The sequence below is a fragment of the Triturus cristatus genome, chromosome 3_2 (genome assembly GCF_964204655.1).
Source record: "Triturus cristatus chromosome 3_2, aTriCri1.1, whole genome shotgun sequence".
Lineage (NCBI taxonomy): Eukaryota > Metazoa > Chordata > Amphibia > Caudata > Salamandridae > Triturus > Triturus cristatus.
This window is the reverse complement of record NC_140584.1, coordinates 343,221,456-343,236,203: the sequence shown is the minus strand read 5'-3', so window position 1 is coordinate 343,236,203 and position 14,748 is coordinate 343,221,456. Positions and strand designations below refer to the sequence as shown.

Below are 14,748 nucleotides of genomic sequence, written 5' to 3'. Positions count from 1 at the left end.
CTAATAAATACATAGTTCTTACTGTGAAAGGTGCTCATGAAATGCACATAGCCTTTGGTGACACAAATTGAGACATTTTTATTGAGGTTTGAAATGTGTGTGCTTTCTTCTCAGGACCAAAACACAAAATCCTAGAAAAAAGGTCTTCACCACCCCAAGCTCCAAAACCTAAAAGAGTGGAATTGTCAGAATCTGGTATGACTGTTTGTCTTATGCTTACCATCCAAGTATAATTCTTGATACATTTACTGCTTTACATTGTGTCATTTTCCTGATTGTTTTTTTTTTTCTTCCCAGTCGCATGCATTAATTTAAAAATAATATATTAGTTAAGACTATTCCGAGCCTCTTATTTCTCTCTGCTGCTGTGCACCACGATATTTTCGGATATAGGGTTCATAGCTCTCTTTAGTTGTTAAACCTCTTGTGTTCATGAAGTATGTAAGTCATCTAAATGTGTCAAATTGATATAACAAACATAATGTTTATGGCACACAAAAGAGGAGTAGTAGAACTGTGAAGAACATTGTGGTAACACCTTCCCTTTTTGTTCCTCTAGCATTATATTGTCAGCTGTTTTTACTTTCATAGATTCACATGCTTGAATCATTTCCCATCGTCTGAGTCCCACTGTATTATAGCAAAGCAATTATATAAGTAGCATCGGCTAAGATGACACTAGGCCATGAATTCAATGCGACTGCACCCTCTAGAACCTTCCCTACAGAGGCTAGTTCCCTCAGATTTTCTACCGCACATTGTGTGAAGTGAGTTTCCCTGAGCTCTGCTCAGTTGTTTCTTCTGGTTTCTAGAAACTTCTAGCAGGTCAGATATGTATTACTTTCTGTATCCCTTGGGACTTTCTAAACATGTCAGACCGTTCAAAAAAGGGATTATTTAGGTCATGTTGTAAAAACGATCCTTTATGTTGATGATCCTCATAAAAAAGACTGTAAGATATGTCGCTCTTTTAAACAGAACACCCTCAAGGACCGACCGGGAAGACTTTTATTGTGGTTGCAGAGGCTTCAATCTTAAGACAATCCTGTTTCTGCGGCGGAGATTGATGATAACTGTACTTCTGCCAAATCTCAAAAAAGCAGGAGATCATCAGAAAAGGGGGCTTCTGAATACCCGTTCATTCCAGGAAATATCAGAAAAAGTCTCCCAAAGACCTTCTTTAAAGGTTCCTTCTGAGCCTTCTACGCCATCAGAGAAACCTGTTCTCTGCAAAATGTCTTCTAAATCCCTCCCGTTGAAAACAGGATCTTCTCAGACTGAAAAAAATGAGGAGTTCTACATCGTTTTCTCCATCGACATCGTCGATGCTGCTCTCAGACATCGACGCTAACACCTACATTCACTACAGCGTCATCACCTTTGATAATATCTTAGTATCCGACAGCGTCGACGACCATTGTTACCTGTAGACTGTTATCATCAACGGCTCCTCGTCGACGAAGCGTTTTTCTAAACACTAGTCGACAGATAATGATTGTGCATCATCGACTAAGAAATCCATGTAGACGGATATCCCGAAGAGACCACAGTCGATGGAACATTCGTCGACGGCATTACCGTCGACATAGACAGCCTCTTCGACAATACCTCCTTTAGAAAATCTGGTTTTGCCTGCGAAAATGTTAAAATCCTCTTTGAGGGATTGATCATCGACCAAGGCCCACAATCTGTCATCTGCAGCACTGTTAACTGCTCTGGTTCCAGTGTCACATCTTTCTTATTTTGATAAGTTTAAAGCTGACATACTTCAACAAGGAACCACAGAAGAGAAGTTTAGACACGTAGCAAGGTGTCCGACTGTATGCCTGGAATTTTCCTTTTATCATAAGGCAATAACAGATTCATGATGTATTCTTACGGCGCACTATCCTTTTTCATTATAGAGCCCTGATGAAGTTCCATGAATGTATCTTGGGAACGAAAAGATTTGGCTGGTTGTTCATTGAATGTTCACGAACCATTGAAAAAGAATTTTCTTCAAGCATCACAATGGACTAAATCTGCTTTCTTGGTACACCTCCTTGCTTTCATCAAAATTCGAAATCTGTTTACAGTGGCAATAAAGGTCGACATGTGCTGGAGGATTTGTGCACAAATCTCAACATCAAATTGCATTGACTAAGTGAGGTGCAACCTGACTAGTCCATCGCCCTGTTCAATTTTGGTTTAGTACTTCTACCAGTTCACACGTCTCCAAGCAAGGTGTTGCCTTTCCCACCAGCTATCCTATTGGAGGAAGAATCTGATGAGTCTTTTCAAAGAGGCTCATAGCCCTTCAGAATTAAATGTAAAATGCCAAGACTTTGATGAAGAGGTAAATTGAGGGGGAACACCAACATTATCCTGAATATATTCCTCAAGAGCGTTCAATACAAATGCCCTTGGATTTAGTATCTACAGGGAATGTTGTAGGACTACCTTAAACGGTTTCCAGAACCTGTTTCTTGTACTCCTGCTCCTCTACTTCCACCTTCAGCTCAGTCTGCACAAAAAACGCCTCCCTAGACCGTGCATTTTTCAAATTCCAGGAACCGCTCTATCTAAATTACCTCTGGCAGAACCCCAGACTCATGACCATTATGTGTTCGGGGATCAAGAAGTAGATGAGGGAGGGATAAGGGATCGTGCTTCCACTATCAATGAGTGGGATGGTTATTTAATAACTACACCATCTCCTCCTAGTGCTCCTTGTGAGAAAGTGGCTCTGCATATACTGTTCCCAAATAGGTACAGGTTGTACAGAGTCCACATTCCCCAGAGGTTTGGCAGAGGCTAAAGTTAGATATAACCTTACTCTCTAAAGTGGTAGCTTGGTCGAGCAGTAAGGCAGTATCCGAGGACAGTGCAAAGCATTTTGTTGCACACACTCAGTCAGCAAATGGTTTCACACACTCTATAACTGAACTCTAGGCCAACGGTTTATATATAAAAAAAATATAGGCTTGTTTTATTTTAGAACCAACAATAGGAATTAAAATATTCTTTCTCGGAATGAGATGCTTTAGGTAAATACTTTTGCAGTATGCAATTGGCTTTTGTAGATAGTTACTAGTTGTTGTAATAGGCAACACAATTTCAAACACAATAATGCATTGAGTTCTATGGAAGTTTCAAGATATTTGCAATAGATAACTTTCAGGATTACTTTTGTAACTCCAGGACTGGATCCTAGATTCAGTCCTGGGACAGTTCTTAGAAACGATTGATAAAAGTCAACTTAGTTACTGTTATGATTTTTAGGCAATATTTTGCTATTTTAAAAGTTGACAGAAAAAATTTCATAGAAAACAGTCAAATGATTCCCTATGGATGAAAATTCAAGTTGCAGGTATAGTATGTTCTTGTTACTTTTGTAATCCAGTACTGGGTGCCTAGACTCAGTACTGGGACCTCTACCTAAAACAGGTAAGTAATTACGTTTTCACAGTTAGCACGATTTTTAAAGAATATTTGAAGTTTGCAAAAATCGACACTTAGAAGAAATTTCACAGAAAAACAGTCAATGATTCTAATGGGAGAAAATTGGGTTACTGGTAAGTACGGTTGTGAATATTTTTCATGGTCAGTGCTGGGCAACAAGATCCAGCACTGGGATCTCTCCTAATAGCAGGTGAGTATTTTCGTTTTCGTTACTCGGCTGATTTTTGGTAAATATTTTAAGTTTTAGAAACTCCACACTTAGAAGAAATTTCAGAAGAAACCAGTCAATGTTACCCTATGGAGAAAATTGAGTTATTGGCTGTTGGGTAAGTACTCGACTGGCAAAGTTAAGGTTCTGGGCACAGACTCAGGGGTCTCCCAGGGTCAGGTAGGTACAGTTGTTACACCCTCAGCGGCACTGGGGCAGCAGAGCGAGTTGGGCCCAATGTTATCCGATGGGAGGCAGGGGGCCCTTGGTTGGTGGCTGCTGACTAGCAGGCCACGCGGCTGTGGGAGCTGTGCTCCTGGTCACTTGCTCAGGGCAAATGGGGAAGTAGATGGGTGTAGAGGTTACACTGCCAAGGCCACTCGGGCGGCTGGGTGTAGGGTGCTTTTGGGCCTTCGGGCGCTCAATTGATTTCAATGGGAAAGCTCCTGGTTGGAAAAAGGCTGCAAGCTCGGAGGATAGGTAGGTACCTAAGAGTTGGGCACAGGGGGCCGCAGGGCACCGGGTGCAGGGGTGCCTTTTGGTGTCAGAAAATCTTACCCTCAGTTGATTGCGGTTGGGGGGGGATGTACCTGGTTCTGAGGTGTAAGGAGCGTCGAGGGAAGTCCTTGGGTGCCGGACTCCGGGTCACAGCCGCCGGGTGGTCGTCTTCGTGGTCTTTGCTCACTCCGGCGCAGGCCAGGCTTGGCGGGTGCAGAGTGTGCAGGGTTTGCGGTTTGCCAGGCATTAGAGCTGATTTTGAGCAGAGCCTCTGCTCATGGGAGTCCCAGGTAGCCAGGCCCTCCGGGGTTGGTGAGGTTGCTGGCCACAAGAGGTGCCGGCATGTAGCAGGAGCAGGTTCGAGGGTCAACAGGCCGGTAGGGCTGGGGCCAAAGCAGTTGGTGTCTTCCTCTTCTTAGCAGCTGCACGGCAGGTCTTCTTTTTTCTTGCTCTTCTCTGTATTCTGGAATCTGGGGAAGGAAGGTTCAGGGTGCCCCTAAGTACTAGATTTAGTGGTGTTACAGGTAGGTAAAGGGCAGGGACCAATGGGTCCTTGTCCTGGGGTGGGTACACCCCCTATTCTGCCACTCTCCTGCGGGAGGGGGGCAGTAGCCTAGTCCTGATTGGGTTGGGCCTCCCATCTTCAAGATTGAGCGCCCGGAGATGTGCTTCACCTCGCCTCCCCCGCCTGAGGGGTGGGGTTGGCAGGCTGGCACATCCCCTGTACTTATTTGGGGTTTCCGTCCAGGCTTCCCGCCAGAGTGGGGCCTGCCAGTGTCCTGGGGAAGCTCACAGAGGCGGCCTTTGAAGCTTCCCCCTGTCCATCCTGGGGGAGGAGACCTAGCACCTCGCCCAGGATGTGCATTGTTGCAGGCCCAGGAGACCAGGGGCTCTGCTACCCAGGGATCCAGCAACATGTCTGCTGTGTGGCAGCCTAGGCAGCCTCTCAGACCAGACGTGGATTGTAGGTTGGGTTTCAGGGGGCATCTGTAAGATGCCCTCTGTGGTGCTTGGCACATTAAATCCCACACTAGCATCAGTGTGGATTTAATGTGCTGAGAAGTTTGATACCAAACTTCTCAGTCTTCGGTGTTGCCATTATGGTGCTATGGAGTTCGTGTTTGACGAGCTCTCAGCACCATGTACTCTTAAATGGCAGCACTGCACTTACAGTGCCCAGGAATGGACCTGGGTACTGTAGGGGCACAGGGCTCATGCTCATGTGCCCACACCACTGGCATAGGGCACCCAGCTAGAGGGGTGGCTGATATATGCCAGGGCAGTGTAGGTGGTGGGCATGGCACACAGGGATGTGCGCCATGTCGACTCTTGGTTTTGTCTTGTACACTCAGCCTGCAAGGGCAGTGTGTGTGTGTTAGGGTGCAGGGCCTCTACGGGTGGCACAATGAGTGCTGCAGCCCTTAGAGGCCTTGGGTACCATTTACGAGGGGCTGACGTGGCCAGGGTTTGCCAATTTGGGTTTGTGGTTTTTTTTTTTTTTTTAGGGAAGGAACATAGGCCTTTGGTATCTGATTGGCAGGAGTCCAGGGCACACTCAGTCAAAGTACATTCAACAATTCAGCAAAAAGTGGGGGCATACCATGCAAGAAAGATGGCACTTTCTCACACTCCTCTGGTGGACTCTCTTCCGGATGATATTGGAGGATTCCATAATATAATGGAAAAGGTGACGAAACGCTTCCAATTGCCTTTCTGGACCAAGCAGACTGCTTTCTGTATGATTTTAAGGAACCAATAAAAAAAATTTTAAGGGCTGGCCCTATTACAGATTTTATTTGGCAAGAAGTGTTGCCTATAATGAAGAGCCCAGCAACAGTCACAGCTTTTCTGCCCAGGTTGGATAAAAAGTACAAGCCACCAGATGACGCCCCTGCATGCCTCATTGGACAACGGCAACCAGATTTAGTGATAAGCCAAGCAGCTCAGAGATGCTCTTTGAACCCTGCTACCCCTATCATAATATCACCAGATAGGTAAGGGCGTCTGTTGGACACAATTGCCAAATGTTTCTCCCAGCATGGCTGCATTAACAGTTAGAGCAGCAGATTCTCTGGCAATTTTTGGAAGATTTGACAGTCAAATGTGTTCGGAAATGGCCATAGGGTATTAAGCCCGATGTAAGAAAGTGGCTCTGTATATGCTGCACCAAAGTAAGGTTCAGTGTGCACAGATTCCACAGTCCCCAGAGGTTTGGCAGAGGCCAAAGTTAGATATAACCTTACTCTCCAAAGTGGTAGCTTGGTCGAGCAGTAAGGCAGTATCATAGGACAGTGTAAAGCATTTGTTGCACACACTCAGTCAGCAAATGGTCTCACACACTCAAGAATTGAACGCTAGGCCAATCGTTTTGTAAAAAAAAATATGAATGTTTTATTTTAGAACCAACAATAGATTTCAACATATTCTTTCTCTGACTGAGAGGCTTTAGATAAATACTTTTCAGTAGGCAATAAACTTTTGAATATAATAGTTACAGTGGTTGCAATAGGCAACACAGTTTCAAACACAATAATACATTGAGCTCAATGGGAATTTCTAGTTTAATGCAATTAGTTACTTTAAGGGTTACTTTTCTAACCACAGGACTGGATCCTGGATTCAGTCCTGGGACATTTCCTCTAAACAATTGAGTAAAAGTGTTTTGGTTACAATAGCTATTTTTAAGCAATATTTTGGTATTTTTAAAGTTTACACTTAGAAATGTTTTCTCACAGAAACACCAAAGTTATCCTATGGGAGGAAATTCACTTAGCAGGTAAGTGGGGTTATTTTTACTTTTTCTAACTCAGTGTTGGATCCTGGATCCAGCACTGGTGCATCACCTGTAAACAGTTGAAAGAATGTGTTTTGGTTATACAGGCGGATATTTGAAAGTTTGCAAAATCCACACAACTTTTTCAGCAAAAATCCTATGGAAGGAAATTCAAATTATAGCTAAAGTATGTTCTCGTTACTTTTGTAATCCACTTCTGGGCTCCTATGGCACTTTCTCACACCTATGGCGGAAAATAGTGTTATCGGCTTTAGGGTAAGTATTCGGTAGAGAAAGTTGAGGTTCTGGGGTTAGACTCAGGGTTCCCCCAGGGTCAGGGATGCACTCTCGTTAAACCCTCAGCGGCACTAAGGCGGCCGGGTGCTGAGGCACAATGTTATCCAATGGGGGGTAGAGGGCCTCCAGTTGGTGGCTGCTGACGAGCAGGCCATTCTGTTGTGAAAGCAAAGCTCCTGGACTTTAGCTCAGGGCAAATGGGGAAACACAGTTGCACCAAAAGTGCACCCTCAGCAGCACTAGGGCGGCCAGGTGCAGGGTGCCGTTTCGACATCGGGCACCCTCTTTGCAATGGGGGACTGGGAGAAAGTGCCATCTTTCTTGCATGGTATGCCCGCACTTTTTGCTGAATTGCTGATGTACTTTGACTGAGTGTGCCCTGGGCTCCTGCCAATCAGGTACCCAGGGCCTATGTTCCTTCCCTAAAACTGTGTTGAAGCCTAAACCCAGTTGGCATCTCTGGCCACATGTCCGCCCCTGGTAAATGGTACACTAGGTACCCAAGGCCTTGTGACCAGAGATGGCCCCTAAGGGCCGTCGGGCGCTCAATGTTATTCAATGGAGATCTTGGAAAGTGAACAAAGGCTGCAGGCTCGGGATGGAGGATCTTCAGGAGCGACCGGCACTTCGAGGGGTAAGTTGGGATCTTGGAGGATAGGTAGGCACCCAGGAGTTGGGCACAGGGGGCCATGGGGCACCGGGTGCAGGGGTGTCTTTTGACGTCGCAAAATCTTACCCTCTGCTGGTCGCGTTTGGAGGGGTCCCTGGTTCTGAGGCTTTAGGCGCCTGGGTCGTCGAGGAGGGTCTTTGGGCACTGGATTCCAGGTCAGAATCGCCGGTGGGACGTCCTCAGGGTCTTTGTCCACTCGGGCACAGGCCGGGCTCGGCGGGTGCAGAGTGCCGGATTCGCGGTTCCTGGCTGGCACCAGGGGTATTGCTGTTTGAGCAAAACTGCTGCTCGTGGGAGTCCCAGTCTTGGTAGAGTCTCAAGGTGGTCCGGTCCTCCGAGGTTTTTGAGTTTGCTGACCACTGAAGGCGCCGAAGTTCCACAGGAGCAGGTTCAAGGATCAACAGGCCGGTAGGGCTGGGGCCAAGTCAGTTGGTGTCGTCCTCTTGTTAGCAGCTGTGCGGTGGGTCTTCTGGTTTCTTGATCTTCTTGCTTGTTTTCGAATCGGTATCTGAGGAAGGAAGGTTCAGGGTGCCCCTAAATGCTAAATTTAGGGGCGTTACAGGTAGGGTGAGGGCAGTGACCAATGGGTCCCTGTCCTGGGGTGAGTACACCCCCCTATCGTGCTCCTCTCCAGTGGGAGTGGGTAAGGAGCCTAGCTGTAATTGGGCAGGGCTCTCCATCCTCAAGATGGCCGGAGCCCGGAGTTGTAATTCACCTCGCCTCTCCCACCTGAAGGGTGGAGGTTGGCACAGGCTGGCACACCCCCTTTCCTCACAGTACCGAGGTCCATTCCTGGGCACTGTAAGTGCAGTGCTGCCATTTAAGAATATATGGTGCTGGGAGATGGTCAACACGAACTCCACAGCACCATGATGGCTTCATTGAAAACGGAGAAGTTTGGTATCAAACTTCTCAGCATATTAAACCCGCACTGATGCCAGTGTGGGATTTAATGTACAATGCACGACAGAGGGCATCTTCGAGATGCCCCCTGAACCTAACCTACAATCCACGTCTTGTCTGAGGGGCTGCCTAGGTTGTCACACAGCAGACGTGTTGCTGGACTCCTGGGTAGAGAGCCATCCGCTCTCCTGGGCCTGCAACCATGCACATCCTGAGTGAGGTGCTAGGTCTCCTCCCCCAGGATGGGCAGGAGAAGCTCACAAAGGCATGCCGGCTTTGTGAGCTTCTCCAGGCCACTTGCTGTATTCAGCAACTGGCCCCTACTGGTTCTAACCCCCACTCTGGTAGGGAAGACTGGCTTGAAACCCCAAGATAGCACAGGGGGTGTGCCAGCCTCTGCCAACCCCACCCCTCAGGTGGGGGAGGCGAGGTGAAGCACATCTCCGGGCTCTCGCCATCTTGAAGATGGGAAACCCTGACAAATGATTGTGTGCTCACAGATTCGATCACGTTCGTGATCGAATCTGTGAGCACACTTCTACGCTTTTCACACCGGAGTTCCCCTGATGAAGGCTCACGCCGAAATGCATTGGGAATATACAATTAATGTCATAATTTTCGTAATGCGTTTGAAGTGAAAAAAAACGCTCATGATGAATTTGAAATAACAAATAAAGTTTTCAACATATTGAAGAATCAAGTATAATCTTTTGAAACCCATTTTGGAGGACTAACTACGCGCCTGGGGGACACACCCCAAGTTGTTGGGGGTGCATTTCTGTATTCATACAAACCCTGACAAATCACAACTCGGCTACTGCCCCCCTCCCACAGGAGATTGGCAGGATAGGACATGTGCCAACCCCAGGGCAGGGACCCAGTGGTTGGCACAGGTAGGTTACCTACCTACCTGTAACGCCCTTAAATTTAGTATTTAGGGGCACCCTGAACCTACCTTCCTTAGATGCAGATTCCGAAACAGCAAAGAAGATCAAGAAACAAGAAGACCTGCCTTGCAGCTGCTAACAAGAGGAAGACCCCAACTGCTTTGGCCCCAGCGCTACCGGCCTGTCGACCCTCGAACCTGCTCCTGCTAAACCGTGGCATCTCCCGTGGCCAGCAACCTCACAAACCCCGGAGGACCTGGCTACCTTCCGACTCTAAGCAATTGGGACTCACACGAGCAGTGGTATTGCTCAAAGCAAGTAATTGACCCCTGGCATCAGCCAGGAACCGCGAACTCTGCACCCGCCAAGCCTGGCCTGTGCTGGAGTGGACAAAGACCCCGAGGACGTCCCCCGAGCGCCTGTGACCCCCGAATCCAGCACCCAAGGACCCACCTTGACGCTCCTGACGACGCCTGCAGCCTCAGAACCAGGGACCCCTCCAACCGCGACCAGCAGACTGTAAGATTTCCCGACACCAAAAGGCACCCCGGTGCCCTCTGCGCCCAACTCCTGGGTGCCTACCTATGCTCCCAACTACTCAACTTACCTCTCGAAGTGGTGGTCACACCTGAAGAATCTTGGTCCCTGAGCTTGCAGCCTTTGTTTTTGAGCTTCCCCACTGCAATCCACTGAGCGCCCGACGGCTCAAAAGCACCCTGCACCCAGCCGCTTAAGTGCCCCTGGCAGTGCAATCTCTACTCTGCTTCCCCATTTGCCCGGAGCAAGTGACCAGGAGCCCAGCTCCCACAGCCGCGTGGCCTGCTAGCTAGCAGCCACCAACCAAGGGCCCCCTGCCTCCCATAGGATAACATTGGGGCTAACTCACTCTGCACCCGGCTGCCCCGTGCCGCTGAGGGTGTAACAGCTGTACTTACCTGACCCTGGGAGACCCCTGAGTCTATGCCCAGAACCTAAACTCTGCCAGTCGAGTACTTACCCAAAAGCCGATAACTCTCTGTTCGAAGTATATGAGCTGCAGATCACACACTTAAGATAGTAGATCGCCATCTGGTGTTGGGCTCGGATGCTTGCAGGTTGTTGTTGTCTTCGGAAGAAGTATTTGGTCACGAGATAGGTGACTCCTCCCTTGGACTACAGTGCGCATGGGTATCCACTCCATCCTCAGATTTTTTTCCGCCATTGGGTTCGGATGTAACTTTTCCACTCCGGTTGAAAATCTCAAATACAAGCTTTTCGAAGCGAAAACACTTCTAACAACTACATCGAAGCACCTTCACTCGACATCGAATTCATCGGCTCGATTCCGGACGTCGATGCGGCCGGTTGGGCTTATCCACGCCATGAGGCCTACGGCTCATGGAAAGGACGCCGTTTAAAAAATGCCCCCAGTGTGGAGCAAAATTTCTGCACGGTGACCATCACAAAGTCTGCAACCTGTGCCTATCACCGGAACACGACGAAGCCAGCTGTCCATCCTGTGTAGCATTTCGATCCAAAAAGACCATTCGGGATCGAAGAGCTCTACGCCATATCATGGCACACAAACCAGCCCCGTAACCAGAAAACATCTTTGAGGATCCCGATGTCCTGAAAGAAAATTCTGAGGAACTTCAAATCATCACAAAAGCAGACGACTCGGACGACCCCATTACTCCTGGGCAATGCATGAGTACCACTGCCCCTGCCCCAACCCCTCCAAAACCAAAGGCATTGGTCAAGACTTTGCCAGCGGGCCTCAGTTGAGACTGAAAACACCCTTCAGAAGCCCCGCCTTCGGTCTTGGCTCCGAAGAAACATAAGCCTTCCATTGGCTCAGACCCGAGCAAGCCGCATGTAATTGTACCCCCGGCACCTTAAGCACCGAAGACAAATGACCCCTCGGCACCGAAATCGGATCCGACGACCTCGGTACCGAAAACATCGAGGCCCATAGATAAACCGGCACCGAAATTTCCCAAACCGAAAGACTTAACTTCGGCACCGAAACCTTCATCCGCACCGAAACCACTTTTCCATTCAGATCCAACACAAAAAAGGATCTATATTAATCCTAAGACTGGACATGTCACTGCAGTGCCATGTAAGAAACGGAAACTGGACACAACAACAGCCCCAGTTCCTATAAGAAAGGACTCGGCAACATCACCTATTCCTCCTTCCTCTCCCATACGACCTTCTACCCCCACCCCTCTGCCTATACCACCCTTACCTCTACCATCTCCATCACATACACCACCTCGACAGGATGATGATGATGACCTAGGGGGTGATCCTGGTGATCCTAATGATCCGTTCACGGATCCAGATACCGCACCATTGGATGATTGGGCGTACCATCTACCAGATATGCCTGACCCTACACCATATCCCTTCAAACCATCACCTCCAGATGACCACCTGGGGTTTGGACAACTAGTAAACAGGGCAGCACTTTACCATGGCGTCACCATCACTCCGATGCACCCGAGGAAGATATAGAGGAAACAACACCAAGGGACGAGGTCGAGGCAATACCAACACTCGTACCTCTCCTGCCTCAAAACAGTGACTTTCCTCCACTCCCCCCCCCCCCCCCCCGCCCCCCCCCTCCAGACCATTCCACTCCAGTCGGGGAAAGACTCAAACAGTTCCTACCTCTCCGGAACTCCATCACAACAGACAAGTGGGTAAGACAAATTATCCAGTATGGTTACTGCCTGGAACTCACCACTACCCACCCCCCCCCCCCACACACACACACACACACACACACACATACACACACACACACACACACACACCACCCAAGCAGCGTTCCATGTCACCAGACCATCTTACGCTCCTCAAACAAGAGGTTCTCTCATTGCTTCAAAAACACGCAATAGAACCAGTTCCCTTACAACATCAGGGTACAGGGGTATAATCACTCTACTTCCTAATCCCCCAAAAGGACGGGACTCTAAGACCAATACTCGACCTCAGACCCCTAAATCTCTATATAAACTCAGATCATTTCCATATGATCACTCTTCAACAAGTGCTCCCACTACTACAACAAGGCGATTTCCTTGCCACACTAGATCTCAAGGACCCTAATTTACACATTCACACACATCCTGCTGTCAGGAAGTACCTAAGGTTTGTGGTGGACGGACAACACTATCAATTTACAGTCCTTCCATTCGGGGTAACAACTGCGCCCAGAGTATTCACCAAATGTCTAGCAGTTGTAGCAGCGCATCTCAGAAGACAACAAATTCATGTCTTCCCGTATCTAGACGACTGGCTAATAAAAGCCAACTCATTCAACAAATGCGTTCTACATACTCACCAAACTATTCAACTCTTACACAGCTTGGGATTCACAATAAACTATCCCAAATCTCATCTCCAACCCTCCCACATACATCAATATCTGGGAGCCACCATAAATCTTTCCAAAGCCCTAGCATAGCCAATATAAAAGCTCTGATCGCAAAATTTCAAACCCAACACTCTTCCAGCAAGAGTGTTCATGCAACTCATAGGCATGATGGCGTCATGCATCTTCATTGTGCCTTATGCAAGACTACAGATGCGTCCCTTGCAAGAGTGTCTAGCACGTCGGTGGAATCATGCTCACGGACAACTAACAGATCTGGTGTTGGTGGACAGCCGCTCACATCGCTCTCTAAAATGGTGGAACACAATAAACCTGTCCAAAGGGCGGCCGTTCCTCGAGCCTCTTCCACAAATAGTTCTAACAACGGACGCATCACTCACGGAATGTGGAGCCCATCTCCTAGGACACACCACTCAGGGCAAATGGACCACTCAACAGAAAGTGCTCCATATCAATTACCTGGAACTACTGGCAATATTCCTAGCACTAAAATCATTCCAAATACATCTCCAGAACAAAACTGTCCTCATCCCTACGGACAACATGACAGCCATGTATTATATACAAAAACAAAGAGGCACACATTCTCTCCAGCTGTCCCAGCTTGCACAGAACATTTGGAGATGGGCCGTTCCCCAGAACATATACCTACTTGCAGAACACCTTCCAGGGGTTCACAATCAGATTGCCGACCTGTTAAGTCGACAGACTCAACAGATCCACAAATGGGAATTACATCCACAAGTCCTACTCCCCTTTTTCCAACAGTGGGGCCAACCAGACATAGATCTGTTCGCCACACACAAACGCAAAATTCCCAACCTTCGCCGCCAGGTTTCCCCACCCACAGTCTAAGGGCAATGTGATATGGATGAACTGGTCAGGCAGATTTGCGTACACTTTTCCGCCTCTCCCACTCATTCCATCCGTGGTACGCAAGCTCCGGCAACAGTCTCTCAAACTGATCCTAATAGCTCCCACATGGGCACGCCAGCCCTGGTTCACAACACTGCTGGAAATCTCTCTAGTTCCACACCAAAAACTGCGCCTCTCCCCGTCCTTATTAACCCAGAACCATGGAGAAATCAGACACCCAGATCCAGGTCAACTGAATCTAGCGATCTGGCTCCTGAAGTCTGAGTTCGGTTACCTCAACCTACCGCCAGACTTCATGAATATTATAAAAGAGGCCAGACGACCTACCACTAGAGCCTGCTACGCTGCAAAATAGAAAGATTTGCCATTTACTGCACTAACAATGATATACGCCCACTGGATGCATCCATCCAGAACATCATTTGCTACTTTCTACATGTAAAGATGTAATTTAGCGTACTCATCCATACGTCTCCACCTAGCAGCATTAGCAGCCTACTTACAAAATCGACAACACTTGTCACTATTTAGAGTACCTGCGATTAAAGCCTTCATGGAAGGCCTTAAGAGAATTATTCCGCCCAGATTACCACCCTCTCCAGTGTGGAATCTAAACATTGTTCTTACAAGACTCATGGGACCCCATTTGAACATATGCATAAATGCGAACTGCAGTTCCTCACATGGAAAGTGGCTTTCCTTATTGCTATCACATCGCTTAGAAGGGTAAGTGAAATCCAGGCTTTAACCACACAAGAACCATTCCTACAATTACACTGCAGCAAAGTGGTTCTTAGAACAAATCCGGAATTC

General features: G+C 47.9%; 1 protein-coding gene across 10 annotated transcripts in view; it reads left to right on the top strand.

Annotated features, from left to right (window-relative positions):
* SRRM1 (serine and arginine repetitive matrix 1) overlaps positions 1-14,748 on the top strand; it is a 639,067-nt gene that overhangs the window by 308,071 nt on the left and 316,248 nt on the right. For all 10 annotated transcript variants that reach the window (XM_085647827.1, XM_085647825.1, XM_085647826.1 and 7 more), the window contains one exon: positions 115-195. In XM_085647827.1, the coding sequence (XP_085503953.1) occupies positions 115-195 (81 nt within the window). The remainder of the gene's footprint in view (positions 1-114; positions 196-14,748) is intronic.